The following is a 27,965-nucleotide window of genomic DNA, read 5'->3' as shown; positions in this document are numbered from 1 at the left end:
TGCTATGACTTGTGTCTTATGATACTAAGTGTCTGTAGAAAATTGTAATTAATATATATTTGCTGAAATAGATGTGTAGTTTCATGATTTGTGTCTATTTTCCATTTAAGTCTCGTGGTTGTGGGAGTATGTCAACAATGTTCACGTCAAATAAGGTTTGACTACAACACGCCATCTTGCCTATTGTGATATTTTCGCCATTGACACTAGCAAATGTCACTATTATCCCCAAGTACGTTTTGGGACAAACTACCATACCAATAGCATATTTTTAAAAAATGATTAATTAACTTACACAAAACAAAACTTTTGAAACTTAAACGCACTTACCTGTATTTTTCATAACGGTATTGATTGTTTAAATAAAGAAAACAGAAAAAGATAATCTCGCGAGATTTGCTCATTGGCGCGGGCACTTTCCCGGAAGAGAAGCGATTCAATTCAGGAACGCTTGCCTTCACAATTCAACGTCGTAGCTGTATTTTGCATTGAAAGGGTTACGCTTCAGATAGAAAGTGACACTAATCTCGAGTACCTCGGGTCGCTGAGTTTGTATAAATGACCAGGCATGACTTCGACGGAGCGAGCGGTGTTATGTTGTCGCTAGTAGTCTCATGTTAGCTACCGTTTTCTCTGCGTTTCATATTCTGAACCACGATGGCTTCGGAGCAGAAGACAAGCTGGGTATTGGCTGGTGCTACCGTCGCATGGGTCCTTGCTCTCTATGTCCCCTGTGTCCAGAGGACAGTCCCCGGTGGAGATTCAGGTTGGTGCTAATATGCTAGTATGCCAGTAAGCTAACTTCCTTGTTTGAAGTCATGTGGGTTTGTTGTGATGCCGGGCAGCCAATCATTTTGCGTCTTGTTCACGATTAATGGGGCTCAAGATACAGCGAGCTTCAATGGCGCCCTGTCAGGAAAACTAGATTTTATTAAAAATATATTTGACCTTGTATTGATCATAGATATCCTGATTCAGCGCCATCAGAAGAGTACGCTTGTGCAATTAATACGAAAATAGATCACCCTTGAATTAGACATATCAGCTACTGCTGTATTGATTGGCTACAAGAGTCCAAGTATTTTAGTATGAAGTTTCCACTTATATTAAACACTAATATTCAATAGTTTTCCTGTTTTGTTCTTGCCACGTCTTAGAATGTGTTCACACACAGTTGACTCATAAATATTCGGATTAAAGCACACTAATACCTTATCCTTTATTTGAATTTGAACAGTACATTTTTACTACTAAGCACCTAAATGCCACTGTGGAAATAAGAGAAAAACATGATTTTGTTTTGAATGTGAGAATATTGTTGACACTCAGCATCTCCTGGTTATAATGGGATTCTTATTAAATCATTGGATATGCTGTACTTGTATACTTGTAGCATTTTGTGGAACTTTTACCTGTCACATGTTGTAGGCCCACACGTGTTCTAACATTCTATGTAATGCAATTTGTGAAAGAACGCCTCGCACATTTGCAGAGACTGTTTTGTCGAGATAGTCAGGTTACAGACTTGTAAATATGCTTTTCAGCAAATGAAGACTCCGCTTGTTAGCACTGCAACGCTATGTTGTACGACTTGCAGTGAGAAATGCACATATGCACATTGCAAGCGTACGGAAAGCGGAGCCAGATATGAATGTGGAACGATGGGGAGAGAGCAGCGAGTAGCCTGCTTGCTCTTGTGAATGAGGATGGTAAAATGGAAAGGGGGTTGTGCTTTGAAAAAATGGCCAGCCCCTTCTCCACAGTGTTTAGGGACGGTGCAGGATGCCCGCTCTGATAGTGCCAGCTGAATTCCCCAGGTCTCCGTCTCCGTGTCCTAATCTCTTTAGGTGTGATGTGCCCTGGAGAAGTTTGAGCACAGGCCCACGGGCACACTGTTGTCTAGGAATGTGAAGTGTGGAAATGATGGGGATTATGGGAAGACCGGTGTGGGTGCCCATGCTCCACTATCACAAAGACTCTTGGCTCCCTTTGCCGCTCTCCCGTTGAGTCCATATCTTCTCTTTTTAGTGGAGCCGGGCTGCAGAACTGCTTCACTGCAAGATGCTTTAGTTCACTTAGTTTGATTTATGTTGAATGGTGTAAAAGTGTGCCACCACTGAAGGGAAAATGAGAAGCCAGCAAAGGACGGGAAAGTGTGATGAGGAAGCGGTGGCAAGTCGCTGGCGGCTCGTGCCAGGTGAAATGGAGCTGTGAAAGTGTTTAAGCTGCGCAGGTGGAAGAGTTCTGACTTCATGGTCCATTAGACTGATAAGAGTTAGGGCTCCTTGTGAGGCAGGAAATGTAGGCACTAAATCACTGTAGCAGCAAAGTTGCAAAATATGAAAGGCATTCGGTGTCATAACTGTCCTCCAAAATGTCTATCTCTTCTTATGTAAATATGAGCTGAACTAAATAGCTAGCTTTATTTGGTCCTGGTTAAATTCAAAGGTATACATATAAGTCAGAAATAATTTTTTGTTAAATCAAATTGGTTCATGCTGTTTTTGTTGATGCAGGAAAGGAGGCCACAGTTTTATTGACATGAGGATAGAACAGATGCAGGACATTCTCTCTTGTGCCAGTAGAGGGTGCTGTCCTGAACACAAACATTTATCAGTGTCTGTTAATCTGAACCAAATTTCAATTTTCATGAGTGGGAGATGTAAACATTGGGTGAAAAATCAGCATAATTTGAAATGCTCTGGGTATATTCTGGCACAAATGGGTTTGGGCCCAGCGATGTTAAAGCTTGCTCAAATAGCTTTTAGGAGGTTGTGTGTGGGGGGGGTCTCTTCATTCTGTTTTGTGCCTCACACAGAGCTTGTCAAAAAATTGTGCAGCCGGCTCTTATTTTTGCAGCTTACCTCATTCTGTAACTGTCAGCAGCATCGCCTTTTTTTTTTTATTTGTGCCCAACGGACTGAAGGCGACACTGAGACACTGGCAGAGACGCATGGAGAGTGGCAGAAGAAAGACCCTGATGCACGGGGAGGATGGGACTGGAAGCATTATTCTCAGATCAGCATATGTGTGTCTTAGTGTGACAGTGCATTGGAGAGGGTGTCTAATGGGGCGTGCTTGTGTGTGTGTGTGTGTGTGTGTGTGTGTGCTGGGTAACGGGAGGGGAGGCATCAAGGGAGAAGCAAGTGCTGAAGAGAATGAGCGTGCCGCTTAGGAAATGTCACACTGGGAAGATTTGCAGGTTTTGATCCTGGCAAATTAATGCAAAACCCCAGTGCAAGTATTTGATTTGGGAAAACTTTGGGAGCAGACTTGTCTCTTAATAATAATTATTGGGTTTACATTAATGTCCTCCCCCATTCTCTTCCACAGGAGAGTTGATCACCACTGCCTGTGAGCTGGGGGTAAGTATTAGCTCTATTGTTTAATCAATTCATTCATTAACTCTTAGAAGTATTAAGGAAGTTTAATTAAGCATGGGCAGAAAGCAGATTAATTTACTTTCAGTCCACAGGTTTCCCCCTTTCTGTCTTTACACTTATTTTACTAAGTTGCAAGTAGAGAATGCTATAATTTGCAACCCGTTTTTCAAATCCAATTAAAGTCAATAGTAAGGCGATGGCTTTTGTAGGCTTTGCCTTATGTACGGTATAAGGCTTATTATATCCACCCCTCTTTTTTGTGTGTGTGTAAGCCGCAAAGAATGAACTAAATCGGGTTAACAGTTATAATAAGTTTTATTATTTAATAAAGTTTATTACGCCGCTGTGATCCTTTTAGGGAGGCTGTGTCGGTGTCACTATGCCAGTAATCCTGCCGTTAGTGCTGCAGTCCGTGTGGCCTGCCCCTCTGCCTTGTAGGCCTCCCGAAAGGCCTTGCAGGCCACCCCCCGGGCCCCAGACTGCTGCCCCCCCTCCTTCACATTTTCATCCCAAGAGTTCTTCTTCTCTTTCCTCTCCCTGACTTTTGTGCCTTGGCTATCCTGCACTTGAACCTGCTTTATGTCAGGCACACGGACGTTATTATTCGTCTCTTTTCTTCTCCTAACCTTCACATTGTGTACCCAAGCCCACCCAATCCTAGTGGTGGATTATTTTTGGATATTTAAACCTTAACCTGGAAAAGTAGTCAAACTCACCTTTCAGCTCTGTCTTCATACTGAAGCACTGCCCCTTCTTCCCGTCTGCGCGACTCGTGTTATCAATGCCAGGAAATGAATCTTTAATGACTGAGCCCTTATCAGGGCAAAGGAGACTTAGCGGCTAATTGCTGAGATCCCCCAGACGAGAGCGACTGCAGCTCGGAGGTGGTTTCGGGGGCTGGGGCAGGAGCGGGCGAAGATCACATGTTGTACCGTGTCCTCATGGGAGCTGCGCTGTCCTTGGGAAGAGGCCAGAGAAAGACAAGTGAGAAGTGTGAGGAGGAAAAGAAGCCTTTGATATGATCCATCCAATCATTTCTGTGTCAGGTGCTATAGACCAGGGGTTCACAAACACCGGACCGAGGGCGGAAAGCTTTCAGAAACAATGATAATTATAACATTGTTTCGTCTTTTCGAGTTAAAATGAAAATAAGTTACCCAGAATTTGTAACAATGGCATTGAAATGGCATACAGTAAATGCTTGGGTTGTGAACGATAAACCAATATGAGTGGATATCTGTTTTGACAAGTGAACGATTTGACTGCACCAGTACCTGCCCCCTAACACATTTTTGCTAATTTTTAAGATTTTTCGCATTATTTAAGGGCTTTGAACTATTTATACGTATATTTTGTATTATTGATTTGACTGAAGGTTAAGCAACATTAAGATTCCTTAAAACTTGTAACAGGTATAAATACAGATATAAAACATAGAATGTAAAATATTGATCCATCAAATAAAAGTATATTCATTTAGCAAGTCACTTTTGGGCTGCACGGTGGTTTGCATGCAGGCCACACAGCTAGGAGACCCAAGTTCGATTCCGTCCTTGGCCACCTCTGTGTGAAGTTTGCATGTTCTTCCTGTGCATGCGTGGGTTTTCTCCGGGTACTCCGGTTTCCTCCCACATTCCAAAAACATGCTAGGTTAATTGGCGACTCCAAATTGTCCATACGTATGAATGTGAGTGTGAATGGTTGTTTGTCTATATGTGCCCTGTGATTGCCTGGCCACCAATCCAGGGTGTACCCTGCCTCTTGCCTGAAGACAGCTGGGATAGGCTCCAGCACCCCGTGCCCCTTGTGAGAATAAGCAGTAGAAAATGAATGAATTAAAGTCTTTTTTTGGTCTGTGTCTTAATAAATACATTTGACATGTTATTCTGTTTATTTTATTTTTGTGTCTTACAGCATTAGAAAATAATGTATTAGTGCCACAATTGGCAACCCGTGTATCTAGATTCAAATGGAATAGATTTACATCCCTAGTACAGTCAACACACGCGCCGCCTGTCACCCACACAGATCAAACCACGCTGTTATTATACCGATGGTGAATCAGTCTTCATTTTGTGTCTTTCTTTGTTTTTATACATCCATAAATGACAATGGCGTCAGACTACTATATGGCATTAGTAGATTACTATAACATCAGAGTAGCCCACCCCTGGTCCGTCCCAGACTACATTCTGGACTGGTGCCAGTCTTTCACATTGCAATGAATGAATGGGATGGGAATGATTTCACACAGATTCCAGGATCAGCTACATGAACCACTGCACTACCTTTTTTGGTATCACATCGGAGGGCCAGAGGGTATAGCCATCAGCCCCCGAAAATAGTGTTTGAATTCAACAAAAGTGCTGTATAATGTTTGGTCTTAGCCCCAGCTTGTACTCCTAACTCTTGTTATTACTTGCTTTTGTGTCTGTGTGTGTGTGTGTGTGTAGGTGGCCCATCCTCCTGGATACCCAATCTTCACTCTACTATCTCGCCTGGCTATGCGTCTTCTTCCCACACTCTCACCAGCTCACAGCGTCAACCTAATGAGCAGTGTGCTGGGGGCTTTGGCGTGTGGCACCCTCTGCATGACTGTGTGCAGGTAGGCACGTGTAATCATAACGCGCATCATAACTCGTTTAATTTGTTCAAAAGTGACCATAAAAGGGATCAAAACGAATCTCCCTACCTCAAATATACAGTCAACACTAAAAAGTACTTTTGCATGCGCTCACAGAGTTGTTTAATAAATCGTAAAATAACTGCTGCTCTTTTATAAGCTGAAAAGCCAGCATTTCAAGAAGTGCTCCAAACGTTTGACAGACAGTATGAATTACCTGTGAGAAAATACATGTCACAAACAGCTTTACAGAGTGAAAGATTACATATTGCAGGAAATTATTATTATTTTAGACAGAGACCTTTGCTGTTGAGTCGAGCAATTTGTCAATCATGTTTCGTGATGAACTGGAGGCAGCACATCAGAAGACAAACATCCAGACAGATTACAAGAAGACAATTTTTGACCAACGTGAATCAACATTCTTCCACTGACTTTTTGCATCTGAATGCTGTGTGAGCCACAGAGTGGCATTTTGGGGTCCTGACAGCCTGGCGGTAACATTCCTGATCCTCTGTTCAGCATTCAGGAGCAGAGCTCAGGCTGCCCTCCCCCTGCCACCGCACTGCCCAGCCTGTTTACCCATCAGCCACCCAGTGTGAGTGAGCGTGTGTGTGTGTATGTATATATCACAATTATCATGGCCTCCAACCCCCCACCCCCTACCCTCACGTCTCTGTATTCCTATGCCCCCCTGCGTCGCCCAGCATGCTCCCAATCCTGACATGGCACGATTTCTAATCTTCCGCTTCTTGCCTCCGAGGTCTAAAAAGGAGCATGATCACAAATGCTGTCCTTCCCTCTCCCACAGACTGCCTCTCTCCTCACTTGCACATGATGGCACTTCTACCTTAGATCACCAATTTCCCAACCTGACATATTTTAAACACACTCTTATTTGATAGGAAATAACAAGTTCATGTTTAGTGGGCATTAATCAGTTCTAAGTTATATCCTATGTGATGATCTGGTGTGTAACATGATGGCACGTGGTCCAGAATAGTTGTTTCTTAGAAGTATTTTAGTAATTGATTACTCTCGGTGTGATTTTGGGTGAAGTGCTGATGTGCAATATGCTCTGATTGGCATAGACATTTCCACCATGTTTGATTAAGTAAATATGCAGCTGATCACTGTAATCGACATTAAATTTATCGCAATTACTGATCCTGTTCATGTAATCTCCCGGACCGAGGCAGAAGAGCAAGGTTCTTATTGACGGATGGTGCACAATTCTAGATTTGAGACTAGTTTCTTTACAGTTGTGAGCCATGAAAGGTTGGACCAGGCTGCATCACAAATCAAACACTGACATCTTAATCCTCGGATAGGCAGCTCTGTCTTTATTTTTCTAATGACCATATGGCTTTAATGATGTAGTGGTGTAGTGGTTAGCGTTCTGCGCTTTGGTGCGGACGCCCCGGGTTTGAATCTCCACTAGTAAGCATCATCGGTATTCGTCAGGAAGGGCATCCAGAATATAAAGGGCTCAAGCCAAAAATCAGTATGTGGATCAAAAAAAGCTCTGCTGTGGCGACTCCGTAATCAGGAAAAAGCCGAAAGAAACAAACATAACCATATGGCTTTAATGCCATTGATGACTTACTCTTCAATTGGAGACAGCTCTTGGCCAGACGTTGAGCGGCTGTTTATTTTCAGGCCAGAAATACCCATGCTGTCTGGCTGAATTTTTGGCTCACAGTGTGCATGTTAACTGTAGACCCCTGTTTGTAATCTCTGGGGATTTAGATCCAGTTTTGGATTATGGCGAAGTAAAAAGTCATTATGATAACATCCCATAGCACCCTCCCCAACTCGAGCTTGATGGCTAGCAAGGACCTCAGCCAAAGCAAACAGTCACAGCATATAAGCTGTTAAGTGTGAATATGTAATCTATGGTTTCAATTTAAAAAAAAAAAAAAAAAAAGCATAAAAGGTTTTTGTTATCAGTTCAGGGCCTACTTTGGGCTCAGCTTTGCTGTGGATAAGCACAGCACCAGCATAAGTGTGGTCGCAGATATTCAAGTCACCCCATTTTGGTTCCAAAACTGATGAGTTAATACGAGCTCCCTCTTGCAGTCTTGCATGATTGCTCTGTCTTTACCTTGGTCATTTGCATTTGGGGCTTGCATCAACTGAAATGCTCCATTTATTCCCACGCTAACAAATAATCACTTTATGGAAAGTGTATTTAAGTTTATATGAAGGCATTTTGTCTCGGATAGTAAATTGTAAAGCCGTCAAAGTTATCTGGAATAGACCCAAAGTGGCAAACCTTTGAAGTATCAATTTAAATTAGTCTGCTCAATTGTGGCGTTTAATGTGCGGGAATGTGCGTTCATAGGCTTGGAAGGCACCTCACTTGGGCAAATGTAGAAATGTAGCACTTTCCCTTTGATTTGTCAATTCCACTTCCCGCTCTTGCCTTGATCATGTGGTTAGATGTTCAAATTGCATGTCTTGTTATGTTTTCGCACCGTGGCCTGACAAGCCTTTGATGATAGTGCACGTAATGGTAATTACTATCGATCGTACTCTCAGGGTTCACCAAGAAAAAAAAAATATTTGGCTCGCGGAATATGCTACGGGCCTCAGCCATGAGACTCTGAAGGAATGCACCCTTCATAACGGGATAATCCAGACGGCTCTGTATTCTGCGCTCGCTCTCGTTTCACAGTTTATCTGCTAAAGCTACTCTGTATCTCCGCTACCTTAGAGGGATCTCTCCCCATTCCAGAGCTTATCCTGAGAAACCAGGAGCAGACACGTTAACGTGCTGACAGCCTTCCGAGTGGAGGGGAAAAACAACCCTGGATCGCTGAGACATCAGCATTTTTAGTTTGATCGATGACATAACAGGACTGCTGAAGCACTCCAAACATGTTTATCTCTCTAACCCCCTCGCTGAGCTGAACCAGTTGATACCTTAGGTAACTGGAGAGTGGCTGTGGTGCCATCCCACTGTTTCACCAGTAAGTCCTGATAGTACGTTCTTGCTGCTGTCTCAGATATCAGGTATCTTTTTCGGGTTGGTGCGAGAAGTAGGTGCTGCCTGCTTTTGGTTAGGAATTTTCAAATAGGGGTGTCCATACCAGGGCTCTACATTAAAAACAAAAATGACTTGCCCATTGGGAATCCTTAAGGTGAGAACTACTTCCCCGAACTTGCCCCATGTAAAATGAAAAGACTGCCATAATGATATCATACCGTAAACCTCCCACTGGTTTTGTCCGATATAAGCGAAATCCGTTATATGCGTATACCGGAAAATGTCCGTTTTACGCATATATCGGATTTATATCCGGTATATGCGTAAATCGTATTTTATCCATTATAAAAAGGCACTTCCTTGACTATGTTTCCAATGTACCTGGACGCGCAGGCAACGCTGCAAACGCTGCAAATGACGTCGTATAGCGGCCTGTCACCATTCGGCGAATCGGAGCGCCACGATGCGGCCATCCGATATATGCGAGGGAAATTTAATGGAAATGCATTGGAACGGGACTGGAGATTTTGTCCGAAATAGGCGAAATCCGTTATAAAAAATCCGATATATGCAATGAATTTTTTATTGGAAATGCATTACAGAAAAATTGTTTTTTTTTTGTTTTGTTTTTATTGTGTGAAAAAAAATTTTCACACAATATATCGGTAATTCAGCCTTGAGTATTGGTGATACAATATCAGCATGAATCATGCATACACTTATTACTTGCAGTATATTGTAGTGTGAAATGTTGGAAAAGGTTTGCTCAAGTTTTACTCAGAGAACAATTGTCCGAAATAGTAAGTATGAGAAAAACTGACCCAATTACTTCTTTATGTATTTGGGGTATAGTTGTATCCAGAATATAGTGGCATGTAGGCATAATAGAGACTCAAGGTGAAGGTTTTAAACCCGACATTACTTCCCACTTGTAATGTCTGGCTCGTTTCTGTTATAGCCAACACATTTTTGCCATCCCATGGGAGTCTCTCACACTTGGCAAATGTTTCAGACAGTGTTGTATGTTTTAAGGGAGCAGTGGTCTTTCAAAAATCCCTGTATCGTTTTCTCTAATGCTGCTTAATTGTTAGATGATTGTGGTGATACTAAACTTCCCCGGTTCTGTGCCACCACATTCAACTGAAATGTCTTTTTCCAACTGTAACAAAAATGACGTCCACACGTCGTGTGCTAACATGTTAGCATATGCTGTTGTTGTGAGTACATGGGTTCTGCTGGATACAAGTGGTGGAGTGGAGTATGGAATGGACCTCTTGTATCAAAGTGCCAATATCTGATATTTTAGATGCAGGCCGATGAACAGTCTATTTCAGTTTAATGGTTTTGATTGCAGTAAAATGCACTGTGATTGGCTGGCGACCCAGCCTGAAGTCAACTGGGATAGACTCCAGCATACCCCTGCCACCCTAATGGGGATAAGCGGTATAGAAGATAGATGAATGTTTGCAATATTTCGTTTACTCAAAATGTTTTCTTCCTTTTTGCATTTTGAAGCTTTATTTCGAACCTCCTGAAGATCCAATAGTGCAAAATGTAAATTCTTTTTTTTTCAACCGGTCTTAAAATTTTGATCAGGGGTGTATTTCCCTTTTGAATGCCTTTTGTTCAAGTGAACACCCATTACTGCTTTTAAAAAGCTATATTTATATTCTCTTTCCGCTGTATCTCATGTCTCATATTGTAGTCCAACAGCCTCTCTACCCCCCCACCCTCAGCATGACCAATGGTTCCCCCAGGACTCATTCTCTAATACAGTTAAACAGATGTCTAATGAAGATGTTATATCCTCATTACGGGCTATGGAATGGGGACAGAGAGGAGGAGGGCCAGATAGACAGCAGAATACAGTAGCAGTTTAATATTCCTTTTTGCCCGTGGGCCTGAGATTGTGTCTGTCTCGGACGTCAATATTACATTCCTCACCCACCACAGGCAGTCTTAATAAGGCACCCGGCACAGAGACGGATCAGACTCCGCAATTACAGTTCAGCCAGAATTAGTTAATGGAATCTATACAGCGACATTTATGTATCACTGCCGTGTGCCTAATGACTTTGTTGGAAAAAGCAGCACGAAAAATGTCTGTCAGTGAATTGCATAAACACATGATTTTTTTTTTTGTAAATTGCTTTCCTCCCCCCTTCTTGCTGTAATTTTTGTGTGTTGGACCGAGATTATGATGGAATTGCGGGAGAAATTGTCATGTCAGTGGCTGCATTGTTTGAGCAGAATTGTGGTGATTAATTTTCTATGCACTTGAAGCACTGGAGCACTTCCGGGAGGAGGGGTGTCTCAGTCGCAGAGCCGAGGTCCCTCATTTATCCTTCTCGCTTGTGGAGCAGGCTGCATCCTTGTCGCACAGGCAAGGGAGTCTGTTTCTGTAATTAGCCTAAAATTGGGTTGTGGCATCCCGGATTCAACTGCGTTTTATTTTTAAATCATTTAATTGGAAAAGATTATACTGAGGAAGTAATAAAAAGATATTATTGTTGTCTTCGACCTATTAATTAATATGACTCGTAATTACTATTTTTCAAGTACTTACTAAACTAACAAGTTTACAAATTTGTGTATTTATTTCAATAATACATTTCTAAGAAGGCAGTAAAATGCGGCATAGGACGGTATAGGACAATTTAATTAATATGTCCAACTGTTTCTTTGTCATATTATTCTGAAACATCTTGTGCATCAGTGATGGGGATGCATGCTTCCTTATAGTTGGACATTAAGAGAAGATAAACTTAAGAAGTCAATGAATCAAGCTGATCCCAGAATACTGGACAGAATACAGCTAGTCTGTAGCTGCAGAATATTTGAATTTCTTAAATGAAACATTGAGTCAATTTTTTCAACACATTATATGTGAAGGTGCACATAATACAAAAAATAGTTGTGACTTATCGGTACATAAGATAAGAAGCTTCATTCAGTACAATCGAATTATCCAACATTTGTATACATCCCTCTGCACATCGCGGTTTGAATTTCACTTCACTCTATCATGGGTTTTTCAAAAATATATTAATAAGCCATGCTGTTTAAACTGCAAAATCTATAGTGCCTGTTTTTTCTAAATGAAGCATTTTCAAGCATAAAAATGGCTCAATTAACCAAAATACAAATAAGTCATTAAGAAATCACATATCACACTGTGATATGTACTATTCTACAATGGCCACTAGGTGTCAGTAATTGGTGAAACATACAAGCTCCAGATTTGATCGCCAAAACAACAAGCTGTTATTGAATGATCTCACAAAAAAGGCACAATAATATCATAATCATGATAACCCATACTAAGTGGAAACGCAATTCTGAACCCCTGACATCACTTCCTGTCCTCCACCTATTCGGAACACATTTATTGCAGCACATTGAGTTTTACTTACAGTTGGTCTTAAATGGCATATATTGGATAATGCAAGTGTATTTCATTTCTAAAACGCTCCAATAATGTTAAACTATTGAGACCGTTGTATGCAGGTTTTGTTTGCTGTAACTGCGAAAATATTTTATTTATAAGTACTTTGCAGAAATTCATTAATGAGTCCAGAACCAATTAACTGCGATAAGCGAATTAAGTAATTTGAAAGTCAACCAAGATTTTCCGAAAAGGTATGCCTAATAGAAATCTTAGATTTAGCCATGATGTGAGGCTTTTTTTGTGATGCCACCACAGTGATGGCAAGACAATTATGATGATAATTATATTATAATTATATTATTTTTGACTTACAGTAGCAGATGATACCATTTTAAAAGTGTAAATTTGTAAATCAATTGCAGTCTGGCTTTCGGTGTTCAAAGCAATGCATGCCACTGTAATATAATAGCTGCTAAGTACCAGCCTAGTGTCCTGGCCAGAGGAGACCCCGAGGGTGTCATTGAGGGCCAGCTGGAAGCGTATGCCTGATCCCAAGTAGGCCACCTTCTCTATGGGTTCTCTCCCCTCTTCAGGAATGTGTGATTCTTTTCCAGCGCCGCTTCCCCAAACTCATTTCCTGGTTCGAGAACAGTGCGGTGCTGATCCGCAATGGCACAGTTTTGGTATTTATTGTCTAGTCCCCGAGGTGGGGTGGGTCGGTTTGCTGGATGCCCCGGCCAGCTCCATTGTGAAGTGGCATTCAGTGCACAGGGTTGTTGTAGGCTTTTGTGTGCAGTTATTTAGCACACACAACGGCTGCTGCTGGCACGTCTCGAGCACACACTGTAGAGACAGCTCAAGTGGTAAATGAGACAGGTCCCATTTTGACACTTCAAAGTGGTTTTACTGAGCTTTTGTTGAGTCCTTGAAGGGGACACTGCTTAACGCAGCCTGTTGTACCATTGTCATTTCTTATTTGTGTATTTTACCTTTCATCTTTCTCTTTGAATCTGTGTTCAGAATATTTTTATTGCACTTTTTTTTTTGCCTGTAGGACTATGAAACTACACCGTTGGTAATTGATGTTATTTCTCTAGTTTGATGTCTCATTTTAGGCTTCATGTCTTTGTCACAGAGGTTAATTGCCTGGGTGAGCTCACAGACAATTTGGCAGTAGGGGGGTTCATTTCAGGGTAGAATAGTCTTATTGTCAGCTGGATTGTTCTTCTGCCACTTTCCAACCAGGCCTTTGTCGCTGAGCCATTGCATTTCTACACAGTAGCATCCTCCACCACAGAGCGGCGATAAGGGGGAAAAGCATCCACTCTGGTGTCAGTGTGTCCTGCTTTATCTGGTCGCCCCTGGGAGCAGCCGGGCTGGAGAATAAGCTGTCGAGAGGCTGAAAGGCAGACGTGGACCCAGGTGGTCCCGTGCAGACAGACCAGCCATTTACAGTTCTACTGTACACACATCACTGGGCTCCGACGGACTGTCAAGCTCTAACAGAGAGATTTGTCAGCCACCCAGTGAGAATAAAGTAGTAGAAGAAGAAAAAAAAATGTGCGTCTGAATATGTGACAAGTTCTGCATGTCTATCAGGTGGGGCTTAAGGAGCCAGAACCGACTTGTTGTAATAAGTGTGTCCGTGGAACCCATCTTTAACTGCTCTGCACCCCCTGCTAGGTGTGTGTGAGCTGTGGGTTAATTGTCAGGCGGGGAGGTAAAAACTTGTGGTCCCCATTTGCCCCCACCACCTTTTATCCCTTCCTTCTTCTAAGTTCTGCTTCGACTAATTCCTGGAGCGGTGCGGCGAGGGAAGACGCCGCTATCTCTTATTAAGACTCGCGCCTCGACGCCCCATCAACACGCTCTGCCCCCCCACACACCCCTTTCGCACACATGCTCACCAAGCTCGCCTTACAGTGAACACAGAGGGGGGAAAACAGTGACGAAGAGAGAAAGCCCAAGAAAAAAAGGGGGAAGTAGTCAGCAAGCAAGAGTTTTTTTTTTTTTGCCCTCTCTCCCTCTCTTTTTTTCCCGTTGATTTACCGCGCTTTACTCAGAAAGCTCCATTGTTCCCCTCGCCTAAGTCTCATCAGGCCTTTTGTGGCTGACTATCACAGCGGCAAGCAGAGAGCTGGAAATGTATAAATGGTATCATGCCTTCTGATTAATGGCGGTGCTTATGAGTCAGGTCTGATAACGGGCCTGCTCTCTACTCAATTTCAGATACCGTTAATGGAATCTGTCTTCTGCGATTGTAATGTGAGAGCGCCTAATTTGCTATGGAGCTTGAAGCTGTCACCGGCAAGGGATTGTGGGGTCATAAGGGACCTGGCAGCCGTTTGGCCTGCAGCTTGTATCTGCCGCGCTGAATAGAGCAGCTCTCTGCCTGTCAGTTAGCTGATAGGCTGATGAGGACTCTAAGCCACTCCACACAATGGCGGAAGGGGCCATACTGCCTGACTTCCCTAATTGTCGAGCCTGCTCATATTTCCGAGCCAGCATGCAGGGGGACTGGGCTGTTCCCTTTTTTTTTTCCATTTCTCTTTTGCCCCCTCTTTCTCTGTTTGAACTTTTTTTTTCTGCTTTAGTTCCTCCTTCATCCAGCGCACTGTCTCACCCCTTTTAACACACATTTGACTGCATTATTTTCCTCCTCCCATCATTTGTCACCTCTCTCTCCTTCCTATGTCTCTCATTTTAGTAAGTGGTGGGTCTTAGCGTATGACAGATTAGGCCAAGTTTGCTTCAATTACTGCAAAGGGGATGGAGACATTACAGGAGAGGAGGAAGGCGAAAAACTTTTGTGCACACATTATATTTAAGAAGCTGAGGATAAAGGGGCTATCGCTACCACAGCTCTTTCTATGGCGGACTGTTCAAGATCAACCAGCTTCTTTGAGAAGTAGGCGGTATATTTTTTATGTTATGGCTCAATTCAAATAATGTTTTAAAAAGTCTTGTCTATGAAAATATAAAATGGCTCCCTAAATTGGTCTGGGGAAGTGTTAGCATATTTGACATAACTTCACTTTGTGTGAAACTGCAGATTTTTTTCCCATTTTTGTACCACTACAGAGAAAAAAATAGGGGAAATACTCAAAAAGGTGCACACAAAACTGAATACATGCACATATTGCTACATATTTACATTGTATATTAAGACCACAGGATTATACTGTAGTCTTGATTTAGTGCTACGCTTGCATGCTTAGTCACTGATGCAGCATCCTAACCTCAAAAAAGGTTCTAAAGTCTGGGAACACCTGATGATTATGTTTATGCAGGAACTAAAAATGGGGAAAATCCACTGCTGTGTGCATTTTGCAAACACAGCAGCTTCCGCTACTCTGGGAAGTTTTTATACAAGCGCAAATTTATCTCCTTTCATCCAGGAACATGTTTGTGAGGTGAGAAAAGTCACTGATGTTGGACTAGAGGGCCTAACATTCCAGAGGTGGGGTTTTGGTCCATGGCTCTGCATGGTCAATTTAAGCTCTCAATCTCAATGCCATTGCACTGTGAATTGTTCAAAATGTCTGAGTTTGTTGATGAATTACCCAAAATTGATTAATGCAGGAAGACTTTTAGATTATTTTACAAGCAAGTGATTATAATAAATTCATGTATGATTCTTTGTCCTTTTCTCCTAGGCTGACTGGTCCTGGTCCTGGAGCAGCACTTGCTGGAGGAGTCTTCGCGGTGTCGAGGCTCAGCTGGCAATGGTCTATGGTCGCAGAGGTCTTCGCCCTGAACAACCTTTTCACCGGGCTGCTCTTCCTCTCGACTGCTAATTTTCATTTGGCTAAGAATGCAGCGGAAAGGAGGAAGGTAATTTTTTTTATTTTTATTTTAATGCTCTGGTCACTTTTCAGATTTCATGTTAAGATATTTTGTTTTTCTTAGGTCTCACAATGGGGTGCACTATGCTGTGGTTTGGGGCTCTGTAACCAGCATACCTTGTTGCTGTATGTGCTTATAGTCATACCGTGGGTCTTCCTTAGACTTTACTCCCACAGGGTAAGCTTCATCTTATTATATACAGTAAACCTCGGATATATCGGATTCAATTGTTCCCACTGGTTTTGTCCGATATAAGCGAAATCCGTTATATGCGTATACCGGAAAATGTCCGTTTTACACATATATCGGATTTATATCCGGTATATGCGTAAATCAGATTTTATCCATTATAAAAAGGCACTTCCTTGACTATGTTTCCAATGTACCTGGACGCGCAGGCAACGCTGCAAACGCTGCAAATGACGTCGTATAGCAGCCTGTCACGATTCGGTGAATCGGAGCGCCACGATGCGGCCATCCGATATATGCGAGGGAAATTTAATGGAAATGCATTGGAACGGGACTGGAGATTTTGTTCGAAATAGGCGAAATCCGTTATAAAAAATCCGATATATGCAATGAATTTTTATTGGAAATGCATTACAGAAAAATTGGTTCTTTTTTATCTGTCCATTGTGAGCGAATTTCCGATATATCCGAGGTTTACTGTAGTTGTTCCGAAAAAAAAAAAAATCTGCTTGATAATTGACAAAATATTCCATATTATCTTGACAGGAGCTCTCATTGTTCAGCATTGTGTCTATGGGAACATGCTTCTTGCTGGGTTTCCTGCCCTACATCTACCTACCCCTCTCTTCCTACATGAACTCGGCCCGTTGGAGCTGGGGGGACCAGACCACAATATCGGGCCTGCTAACACACCTGCTGAGGGCTGAATATGGCACCTTCAGTCTGGTATGTGTTTGTTTGCTATTTGTTACACTATTTTCCCTTTTTGTCTTCCTATTTGCACTCTTCTTGTGTTTGCAGGCAAAGACAAACAGCTCTGTGAACCTAACCACAATGATTTCGTGAGTTTCTTTTCGACCACATTTATTTGATGTCTCGTTGTATGTTTAGAGATCATGATGGTACAAGAGAACCCAGCTACCCGTTGAACCGGTTTTGGCAATGCACGTATTTTTAACCACAAACACACCAACATCTTCATAGAACGCTGTCATTTCGGCAGCCAATCCCCGCTCTTTTCCAGGGGCTTTTGTTCTTCTACTCTTCCCCCATCAAAGCACAAGTGAACCTTCTTAGAGGGCCAAATCACTGTTTTGTTTCTCCAGCAGTTTGAAATGATCACTCAGCGCTGGTGTTTAAAGCGTGACGAGCTGTGATGACAGACGCTGCAATAGTGCTGGAAAAATTGTATTTTCTCCACTTCACCCCCCCCCCCCCCCCCCCAACACGCACACATGCATATCCACCCGATTCCATCCCCCTGCTCCTCGCTACCAACGCCACAGTCTTTTCCACTCCTCGTATCTTTCCCCAGCTGATGGAATGGGGGTGCCTGTGCATCTTAAGACCCCCCACCGCCACGCCATCCCTCTGCCAGGCACCCACCGCTACTCATCACCCCCGCCGCTTGACGGACAAGCGCACCTTCAAGATGGGGAAGAGAGGCGAACATGACAGGCATGTCGCACTGGCGAAGTAAACCCGCTGGAGAAGCTGACACAACCACTCGCAAGCACACGCTCACGAGCACACTCACACATAGTGTACATTGTGAGATATAGGGACTCAATAAGCTGTCAAATAGAGATGGGTATTAAGCAAGAGGCAGGAAACTATCTGGGCGCTCTGAGCAAGAGCTCTGTGACTGACAAGCGCTGAGTGGAGAGGATGGGACAGCGGGGGGAGGGCATGTGACACTGTCATTTGAATCTGTCAATCTGTTTGAAAGGAGGAGTGCGCAGTCCAAGGAGTTTGTTTTGGTACGGGACAGGGAGGCATTTCATCATTGGTGTCCTTGAGCTGGGTCACTGGCTGAGTGTCTGACTTTGTCCTTTGTGTGCGTCACGCTGTGTGTTTGCAGGGCCCAGTTGGACCACTACCTGGCAGACCTTTCTCTTCCTGTTGTGGTTCTGGCCGGAGTAGGCCTCCTTCTCTCCTCAAGGAATGGGTAGGATGAGGGAGCAAGTTGTCTGACTTTGTTTGTTTTTGTGTTTTAAGCTTTTGTGCACATTAGATTTAGACCAGTAATGAAGTAACGTATTGCATTACTTGCACTAAGGTACTAACCACTCTTTGCTAGGCACTTATTTAAAAAGTGCAAGTCATGTCACTACACTGTACATGCTGATTCACCCAATAATGGATATGTTTTAATGGATTTTAAAGTACAATACGACCTCGGTTTCTGAACGCCCCCATTTTATTGTATGATTGAGTTTAATTTTTGCCAAAATGTTGCCTTGTTTCTCCTACACTGTCTTAGTTATTATACAACCTAGGTTCCTAAAGTGGGGTACACGTAACCCTCCGGTTATGCGGATTGCCATGGCGGTATGCGAATAAAAACTGATGACAGGGCTTGAGTACATTAGCTCCGTACACTGACATTTACGTAATGTGTTTGAACGCCTCATGTGGTACAGTGCAGAAGAAAGGTGACTGCAACTCATTAAGTTGTTCAGTGTGCGTTAGATGAAGACATAAGCACATTTCATAATTATGTTGTGCATTCAAAGTGTTAATCGCGACGATTTTTCAAGATCATTTTTATTGTGTGCTAAATGAGAGCTTCTTACATGCAAGCCTGTCATTTGTTTGCTAACTGAATGCACCACTATGTTAGATATCTACCAATTTTGCATGTATAAGTACATGTATTCTTTCACAAATAATGTGTCTTCGCCCACTTTGTTCATTAGTCCCTGAACACACCATGTGTGAGACTTTGACTTTTTCCGCCACTGCGTCCTTTTTCCATCCTGGGTTTAAAGAGTTAATAACAAAAAAGGTTTCACTGTATTGTGCATTGTGATGATGAAAAGAACGATAACTACAAGCTTGTTTTTGAAACTCATCTGACCAAAATAAGGATTATATCTTTTCACAAGTGTTTTTTTTAAATACATTTTATAGCATAGCTGTAATGAATATGTGAGTCAGCACTTGGCCTCAGCTCCTTATGACTCAGTCTACTTTAGAAAATGCCCCGCAAGCAAGCTTACTGGTGGACTCACACATATTTGTATAAAAAAAGCAGGTTTTGTTTCAAGCCAATAGATGGCCATACAAATAATCCAGAGATATACCATATATGTGCAGAAGTATTGGGACAATACTATATCATGTGAATTATTAATATAAGTGGGTGCTCTTGGGAAGACTTTCTACTAGATTTTGGATTCTGAGGGTAATTTTTGTCCTTTTATCCTGAAGAGATAAAAATCTAAATACATCCTTGTTTGCAAATGGAACAGAAAAAGACTTTACTCAAATCCAATGAGTAAAGACTAAATCATAATTGATTCAGTATTTGATAACAACATGATCAAGACTTTGTCCATATAATGTTTGTATAACAATATTTATATGACTTACTACACTTCAAATTCATGTTTTCTCCCGTGACAGAATATGCTGCTCCCTGTCCTGGTTGTTGACTTCCATGCTGTTCGTATATTCACTGTTTTTTGGTTGGAGAGCCAACTTGGACATCAGTAGACCTCTACTGCTTGGTGTGGTAAGAAAGAGAATTCAACACAATTCATCTTCCTGCGATGTATTCTAAAAATATGGACGACTGCTGCAGGTTGAGCGTTTTTGGATCCAGGGTGATGCTGTAGTGTGTGTGCTGGCTGGCCTCGGTTTAAGCCTCACAATATCTGTGCTGGAGCACAAGCTGGGCCATGCAGGGTTGTGGAAAACAACAGGCTGGATCCTCACCACAGCTCTACTTGCAAATATGGCACACACTAATCACAGGTAAGCACTGCATTTAATCAGCATACATGCCTTAATTAGCGTTACTTTGTGGGGACGAATGAATCATCCTGAAATGAAATGTTGTACTTTTTTCCCTGCCAACTTATATACTGTTCTCACTTGAAATCAAGGTACCATAGCAATAGCAGTGGGTATATATACAGTACACACACACATAGTTTACTCAAAGTTGTTTCTTTGTTGTCGTTTTTAGTTTCATTTGGCATGAAAAAAAGGCTTCAGTCATGTACAGTGGGTCTTAATCCTCTCTACGAATTAAGCAACTTTAAATTTTATGAACTCCCACTTCATAGCATTCTTATGTCCCAAGTTCCTCGAACAGAGAAAAGTTAAAAGAAAGAAAAGGGAAATGAAAAGTCCTCTCTCATACCTTCTGAAATCCCCATGCATAAGTTTTCCCTGAGTCAACCCGATTTGTTTCTACTCTGTGCCTCAGACCCGCGGTATGAACATGTCAGGTTTTTCTTTCTGCTCACCCCGTGGTAGGGGCTAAAGAGAGGCACGGTTAGCACATAGATTCCACTCACTGAGCTCAGCCTGAGATGTTAGCTGTCCGAGAAGCCAGATTACACTAGTGAGGTGCAGGGAAGTGCCAGACAGCCATCACTGAGCGGCTTTGATCAAGAGGAGAGCATGGCCTGCGCTGTCACACCCATCACACCTGTCTGCTCACGATTAGATAGGCAGCCCAAGAGCGTTGCACAGGCGGAGGGGCGGGGGCACTGACAACTTACCCTCAGAGCACCTTGTAAGCACACTCACCAATAAACACACCCTCTCACACACCATTTGGAAGTGAAGTGAAGATGCACTCTTACCTGTTCTTAAATGCAAGTAAACACAGCTGCTGTTTTCATGTGTTGATGATCTTAGGGAATGTGATCAGAGCAAGAACAGTGTGGTGGAACGTTTTGGCAGGGAGCTTTTCGCTTCCTTCTCGGCGAATGCCATCGTCCTGACCAGAGGAGATCTGCCAGGGAACTCCCTCCGCTACCTGCACTATTGTCTTGATGTACGGCCCGATGTGCGACTGGTTGACCAAGAGGTCAGAACCTCATCTTCTTGTCACTCTTGTTGAATTTGTTCCAAAAATAATTAATTCCTGTCAGATAATGGCACTAAATCCATCCCATTTTGTTTAAGTATGACTTCTTTTTTATATATAAACTCTGAATTATTCTTAATTTCCTTCATAAATCTTACATTCATAGTTTTGTCAACAACAACAACCAAAACAATGTTCTCTTCTCTCCCTTTAGATGATGACCTACACTTGGTATGTGGCCAAGCTGGGTCATCACCACCCCCGAGTCCATTTTCCTGGCCGTCATTGGGACCCAGTCCGATCCAAGGAGAAAGACACCTTCAGTCTGGAGCAGTTTCTGGCCCGTAACTCACAGTAAGTCACACGGAGAAGGGGAACGAACACACAGATAAAAGTATCCAAGTGGATGATCTAATAAGGCAGTGGAATCGTTGACCTGGCGGAAAGTGCAGTGTGAAGATAAGCCCATAGGTATATTAAGCTCTTAAAAGGACTTTGATGAATCACTAAAGTCAAATAATCTGCTTGATTTTCTTAAATAGCCTCAAGTGGACTCTTTACTCCTGGTGTTCTGCAACTGGCAAAAGACGTGTTAATACCAAGTCCACCAGGGGGCACTGTTTGCTAGGCAAAAAATGTTAAGTCTGCCAGTGGGGCAACACTGTCCCATACCATTAACCCTCAGGGACTAAGACCTGTTACAAGACACTTGGAAGTGCTTGATTTTAATTACCTTCCACATGTGACCTGGAATGAGAGAAAGAAATTGCGTTGTGTTATATGTATGTTTGACCCTTGAATGCATCATTTTTGTTTTCTGCAGGATGGATGTGTTTGCCTGTATTGGGATGTCTGAAGGAGACCACAGCTGGAAACATAGCTTCTCCAGCTGGCCCTTTGGGGTGTGTGACTTCTTGGTACCTGCCCAGCGTCAGTTACACCCCAGGGAGTGGGCCCGGCTTACACGCAGCCTTTACAGCTGGAGCGAGCCACACAGCAGGTACACTGTCAAAACAACCTCAAGAATCTATCTTGTAAATATATTGATCATTTAATAATTTGCCAATGGGGTTAATCAAAACAAACTCTTGTAAAGACATAATTCCTGAAACTCCAAATGCATTGATTGATATATTTTCTATGTAGTGTGCTTGGCATATTTGAGTACGCCGTCTTATGGGAAAATAAGACTCATAATCTTTTTTCACTGTAACTTGAATTTGAATATGTATTTTATTAAAATGCTTAATTTCAGGTGTAAAAGATCAAGGATTTTCCCTATACTCTTTATATACTTTATACATTTTTCTCAGTCCTACATCATTTTTTAAAGCTTCCCTAAAATAGACTAATTGAAAACCTGAGTTTTGCTATTTTTTGTATGTAGGCTCTCACCAAAAAAACGTTAAATTCTCCCAAAAAGACACTTGTCATACATTTGAATCTCAATTGAGTATTTTATTCTCGTTCCGTTTTTCATTTGTCATGACAGAATAGTGAAAAATGCCAATCTGCTTGCGTCCTCCCGCTTCCTCTTGTCTCGCTTGCTCCTCAGTCGTCCTCATGGAGCTTGGCTGTGCTGTGTTCTCCATGCTGTGATCCGCTTTCTTTGTGAATTCAAGCAGAGCAAGACATTAGGCTCTCAGCCATTTGAAATGAGAGCGGAGATGGAAAATAATGAGTTTCATATTGCATTTTGTCAATATCTGTGTCAAAAGTGGAATTAGTCAGAGCTACATATTCTGTTACCGTTGCCAGCAGCCCCTCATTCACTTAGATATCCACGGTTGAATAGTGTGACATTATTTCCCGCACTCTCACGACAAGCGTGTCCGTTGATGCCCACCAGCCAAATATTAGTGCAGAGACCCTGCTAAAATATTCTTTTGAAGAAGAGGTCAAGTGGTTAGAGTCTACAAAGGGGGGGAAAGGCAAATGTGGTTTTACTCCATGTCTAATGTGCAGACTGGCATTGTTGCTCAGTCATTTAAAGTTTATACAGACAACATTGATGTTGAGCACTTCAAACCCTGCACGAGTGTATAATGGAACAATATAGTCATATTTGTATTCATTTGGAGCTTGTACAAGCTACTGCCTGAAGCTGTTAAGATAAGTTTTTTTTTTTCTTCCATCCGTGAACAGTTTCCATCTCGCATCTTGGGAGCGTGTGGCGAACGAGGAGATGTGGCAAGCCAGGTACGGTCAAACTATCTCACTTACCGAATGCAAGCTACGCACGTGCCAAACCATCTCCATAAGTCGATCTGGTGTGGTAAAGCATCTAGAGTGAATATGCATTCTGTTCTATCTCCATAAATCACTTCATTGAAGTGGTGTGTCTGAGAGTGTGGCTCATCCATTCATCCAGCACTTAGCCCTGAGCCTGTATGCTTTGTTTCAGGATGAAGACGGCTTTCTTTCTGTTTGACCTGGCAGAGAGGATGCAGGGAGAGGGCAAAGCTGACCTTTTTGAGCTGTCTTACTCTGTGAGTCGACAAAGCTCTAACGGCCCGATTTAAGTACCACTATGGAAGCATTGCAAAATTAGTGACATTTTAAGAACATCTGCTTTCATAATAGTCTGTCTACATGCTCGTCTGTATACCCCATCACAGCTGTATAAGGAGCTTGTGGAGGCCCACTCCGACTACCCTCCAAACTGGGACAAGAACCTGGCACTGGCCTGTGAGAGGCTACTCCGCTCAGGTCACCAGGGCCACAATCCAGACAGCCTGCTGACCTGCAGCATCCAGCACTTTAGCCTGTACTTGGACAAGGATCCCACAGATCCGCAGGCGCCCGCCATACGCTCGGCAATTGCCCACCTTCTGAAGGAGAGAGACCGGCGCCCCAAGCGCCCCAAGCAAACCACATGACAGGTCTTATGTGGGGGTGACATGCAGAAGGTGTGAAGCTGATCTACAAGTAATAAGCCTCTTGTTTTTCCACACTGGACTTACTAAAATAGGAGTTGGCCATACTTGTACTGGACTCCAGGAAGCCTTGAATGACCTCAACAAAGCACCCTGTGCACCCATTTCGACTCGCCCATTTGATTGCTTTATCATTACATCTTCTGCTCCTCCCCCCCTCCCTGCCCATGCAGCTTTTAATGTACTGATTATTTTTGCCTTGGCCCCCGCTCCACTCTTTTTTTTTTTCCTCACATTAGGACGACGAGATTGAGGGAAACCCAATTTCGGGGCAGAAATGGGGGATTAGAGCAGCTGTTTAATCTAGGACAGACTTGCACTGTGCCACCCAGTCCACTCTCCACACGCCGAGCGCTTGCCACCCATCCCCCTGTCCATCAATCAGTCGATCTTAGATGGTCTTTTAAATGTTTAAAACTAATGGATTCGGCTAGGGTTTTTTTTTTTTTTTTTTTCCCCACCCGTCGCTCTTCCGGTAGGCCTGTAATCTCTCATGGATTTAAATGAAATATGAAATGTCACAATGCCAGAGACCCTTTTAAAGGTGTGTGTGTCAATTTGCTTTGAATCTCTATGCATTTGTGTCAACATGCATAGCTCTTATGCTCCAGACCCATCTAGACATTTTCAGAGAAGGGAACAGAAGTTGAGCGAAGTCCACATTTATAGAAAAACTGACACATGAGCACTGAGATAATATGGAGGGTGCTTCTGTGGATATATTCTGGGGCACAGATTTATGCTAAAAAAACAAGTTATAGATACAAGTCGCTTTGGTTCCCCGTTCGGTTTTATTGGTTTAATAAAGAAATCGGGACTATGGAAGAGTTCCTGTTATTGTTACCCACCGCATTGGTGACCTCACAGGTTGTATGTTTACATTTGTGAGGTGTGCTGTCTTACGCCCTCTTTCCATTTTTTACTTTACTTGTCTCCCCTCCGCCCTCTTCCCCGTCTTCCCCCAAAACCCTCTTCTGCTCTCCTGTTCCCTTTCTCTGAGAGTCAGTTGCCCACCCTAAATCAGCAAGCTGCCGAGGATTGTGGGAACCCATGGAATCGGCGTGACTGAGGATGCAGGCAGGGAGCCACGACAACTCTGGAATGTGGGGCGTCTGAGGAGATAAGAGCTTCTGTGAGCCCAGCCAGGGAGAGTGGAGCGATGGGGCAAGGATGCGGGGGGGGGGGGGCAGTGAGGGTGAGACAGGAACACAGAAAGCAGCAGGTCTATGAATGGGGAGACAGAAAGACAACAGCATAAACAGCCAGAGAGTAAGACAGTGCGAGAGAGGGGCGGGAGACTTAGGAGGGGCACACTCCGGAGATGGGAAGCCAGCCTTATTCCTCTTTGCATTTCATTTACATCCCTGGCCGTATCGACCAATCGGATTGGGAGCAAAGCCCAGGGCTTAGGAGGGGAATAAAAAGACAAAATGTCTTTGCTGCTCTCATCCCTCCCTGATAATACCCTCTCTGTTTTTCTTTTTTCCTCCCGTCTATAAGTAGATATTGTCCGAAATGCCAGCAGAAAAAAACGACACCTCCGCTTGCTGTGTATCTCAGATAGACTGAGCGCGGAGCAGGGGCTGAAAAGACAGCTTTAGCAACTGGGCCTATCTCCACTCCTCTCTCTGGCTGCATGCAAGCTGGGAGTGGAGGGAGGCGGCGGCTTGGGACGTGGTGGCTAGTGTTTGGGAAGAGAATAGAGGGTGTGAGAGGCATGATATACAGAGCTGGCCGCAGTTTTCGCCGAATCTTACACTCTGGAAAAAACTTTGCTCGCAGATCCCATTTTTAAGCATGAGAAACCTGTTTCAAGGGTGCTTACCAGGACAGCCACCCATCTTTGTGCTGGCTGCCAACTTCTGCCACCAAACTTCTACACGCATTCTTTGTTGTTGCTCAAGCGTGAGTGCTAAGTTGCTGCTTTGAGTGGAACTCTTCAGGATCACTAACTTCACATAAACCAAACTATCATAAGTATTGGGACACCTGCCCGTTGCATTACATTGCATGACACCCACAGAATGGGTCTGGGAAAACTTTCTAGGATGTTTTGGATTTTTTTCTCCATTCATCAAGTGGAACGCTTGTGAGATGAAACGTTGCTGATGTTGGATGAAAGTGGCTTACTCAGTCTCTGTTCTAGTGTTGGATTGGGTTGAGGTCAGGGCTCAACACATCCAAGCACATTTATTGCTAATTTTTAACAAAATGTTGACTACAAATAACTGTTCACTTATTCTGTACATATGGATTACATTAAATGTGTTTTTTTTTTTAGCTTTGAAGAGATTGATTCATTAATATGTATCGAGTTGAATTATGTACATTAACGTTTGTGTTGACATGCTATGATTGATTTTCAGGAGTTTGTTTACCATCGGCAGTGACGTGTTTGTGGCAGCCACTGTATCTCTTTAGTGCAGGTATGTAAGCATAATGGCTTTACTTCCTTCCCCAGGTGTTTGTTGTGCCCTTTCTTTGTGGCTATGTTTGTATTTGGGTGGCGCCCATTGTGCAGCAACCACCCCACCCCGGTTGGTGGTGATGGTGAGATGGAAGTTCACCGTTAGGACCCTTGCACTGCCTCCTCGTCATACGTAGGTAAGGAACACAAAACAATAATGTCGGATGGATTAGAGCAGGGCTCTCAAACACGTGGCCCGCGGGCCAAATGTGGCCCGCAGGACACTAGTTTGAGTGGCCCCCGCCTTGATATGAAAGTTTAATGTTAGTCCGGCCCGCGCAAGTTTGATATGGATGCTGTATGGTATCATGTACCCAGAAAAAATTATTACATTCGATTAATGTTAACTGTAGTTATCCTCCCTATCCGTGTGGAAGTGGTAAGTTTTTGGCTATTTAAGTTTAAAGGAAATAACTTGAAGGCTACCGTTTAGGTCGCTAGCTCTCTAGTTTGCGAGTTAGCATGTGTCTCAAGACCCTGCAGTTGCGCAATATGTTGTAAATAAAAAGAGTATAAATGTGACTATAGTCGTGTTTTGTCATGTCTACAGGGCTCTAATAATGCTTTGTTAATTTTAATCTGAAAAAAATAATTTGTCTACCCACCAACTATATGTGGTTTCTTAAGTTTTTATTATTTGCCGTTTTATTGTTATTATTATATTTATTTATTTATTACTGATTGATTTTCTTTATTCTTGATTTGTTTATTTATTTTTCATCTTATTTTGTGTAGAAAAATAAAAAGTAAGATATTTGAGAACAGTGGAATGTTTTATCAGAGCTTTAGTTATATTTAAGTTTATTTATTTTTCTGTTTTTAATAAATGCGTTTAGTTTTTTTTAATTGGAAAACCTGATGCGGCCCAGTCTCGCCCAGTTTGAGACCCCTGGATTAGAGGATAGCGAATAGGACGCCTCCATTCTCTGGTCATGTCAGACTCAAGGCCCAACACACCTCTGCTGGTCCATTGAGCTGTGATGACATTTTAGTGTCAACAGAGGGATAATGTATGCTTCTTTTCTATATCTAAACCTCACTGTCATTTTCAATGAATGTGTTTATTTGCACGTATGAGCACACTTCACATGCAATGTTTGTCTGTCTGCTTTGAGCACCTTTTCATAAAGTTCTAATCTGCCCATGCAGGAAAATGTTTCAGTTCTTTGAATATCATCCCCAAGTTGCCGTTGTTATCTTGTGTACACACATTTGTTTATTTGATGTGGCGCCTCTTCACTACAGCACTTTTGTATATCAAAGACAGCGGTGCACGACGTAATTGAAAATGGCTACCGTGGCGAAAGGTCTCTCTATGC

The 27,965-nt window shown here is 42.8% G+C and overlaps 1 protein-coding gene across 2 annotated transcripts; it reads left to right on the top strand.

Moving 5' to 3' along the window:
* The first annotated feature begins 415 nt into the window (after positions 1-415).
* tmem260 (transmembrane protein 260) lies at positions 416-26,459 on the top strand. 2 transcript variants are annotated; one of them, XM_058091102.1, is made up of 16 exons: positions 416-766; positions 3,334-3,365; positions 5,837-5,988; positions 16,040-16,217; positions 16,293-16,406; positions 16,965-17,144; positions 17,220-17,260; positions 18,280-18,366; positions 19,827-19,935; positions 20,005-20,177; positions 21,072-21,243; positions 21,458-21,597; positions 22,067-22,243; positions 23,389-23,442; positions 23,648-23,732; positions 23,862-26,459. In XM_058091102.1, exons 1-16 carry the CDS (start codon positions 658-660, stop codon positions 24,120-24,122), a joined length of 2,064 nt encoding a protein of 687 aa, XP_057947085.1. In that variant the 5' UTR covers positions 416-657; the 3' UTR covers positions 24,123-26,459. The 2 variants fall into 2 exon arrangements, with proteins under 2 accessions (XP_057947085.1, XP_057947086.1); XM_058091103.1 differs by lacking the exons at positions 416-766; positions 3,334-3,365; positions 5,837-5,988 and adding an exon at positions 14,758-15,291.
* Positions 26,460-27,965: the final 1,506 nt, after the last annotated feature.

The sequence above is a fragment of the Doryrhamphus excisus genome, chromosome 13 (genome assembly GCF_030265055.1).
Source record: "Doryrhamphus excisus isolate RoL2022-K1 chromosome 13, RoL_Dexc_1.0, whole genome shotgun sequence".
NCBI classification, from domain to species: domain Eukaryota; kingdom Metazoa; phylum Chordata; class Actinopteri; order Syngnathiformes; family Syngnathidae; genus Doryrhamphus; species Doryrhamphus excisus.
This window is presented reverse-complemented; position numbering and strand designations above follow the sequence as displayed.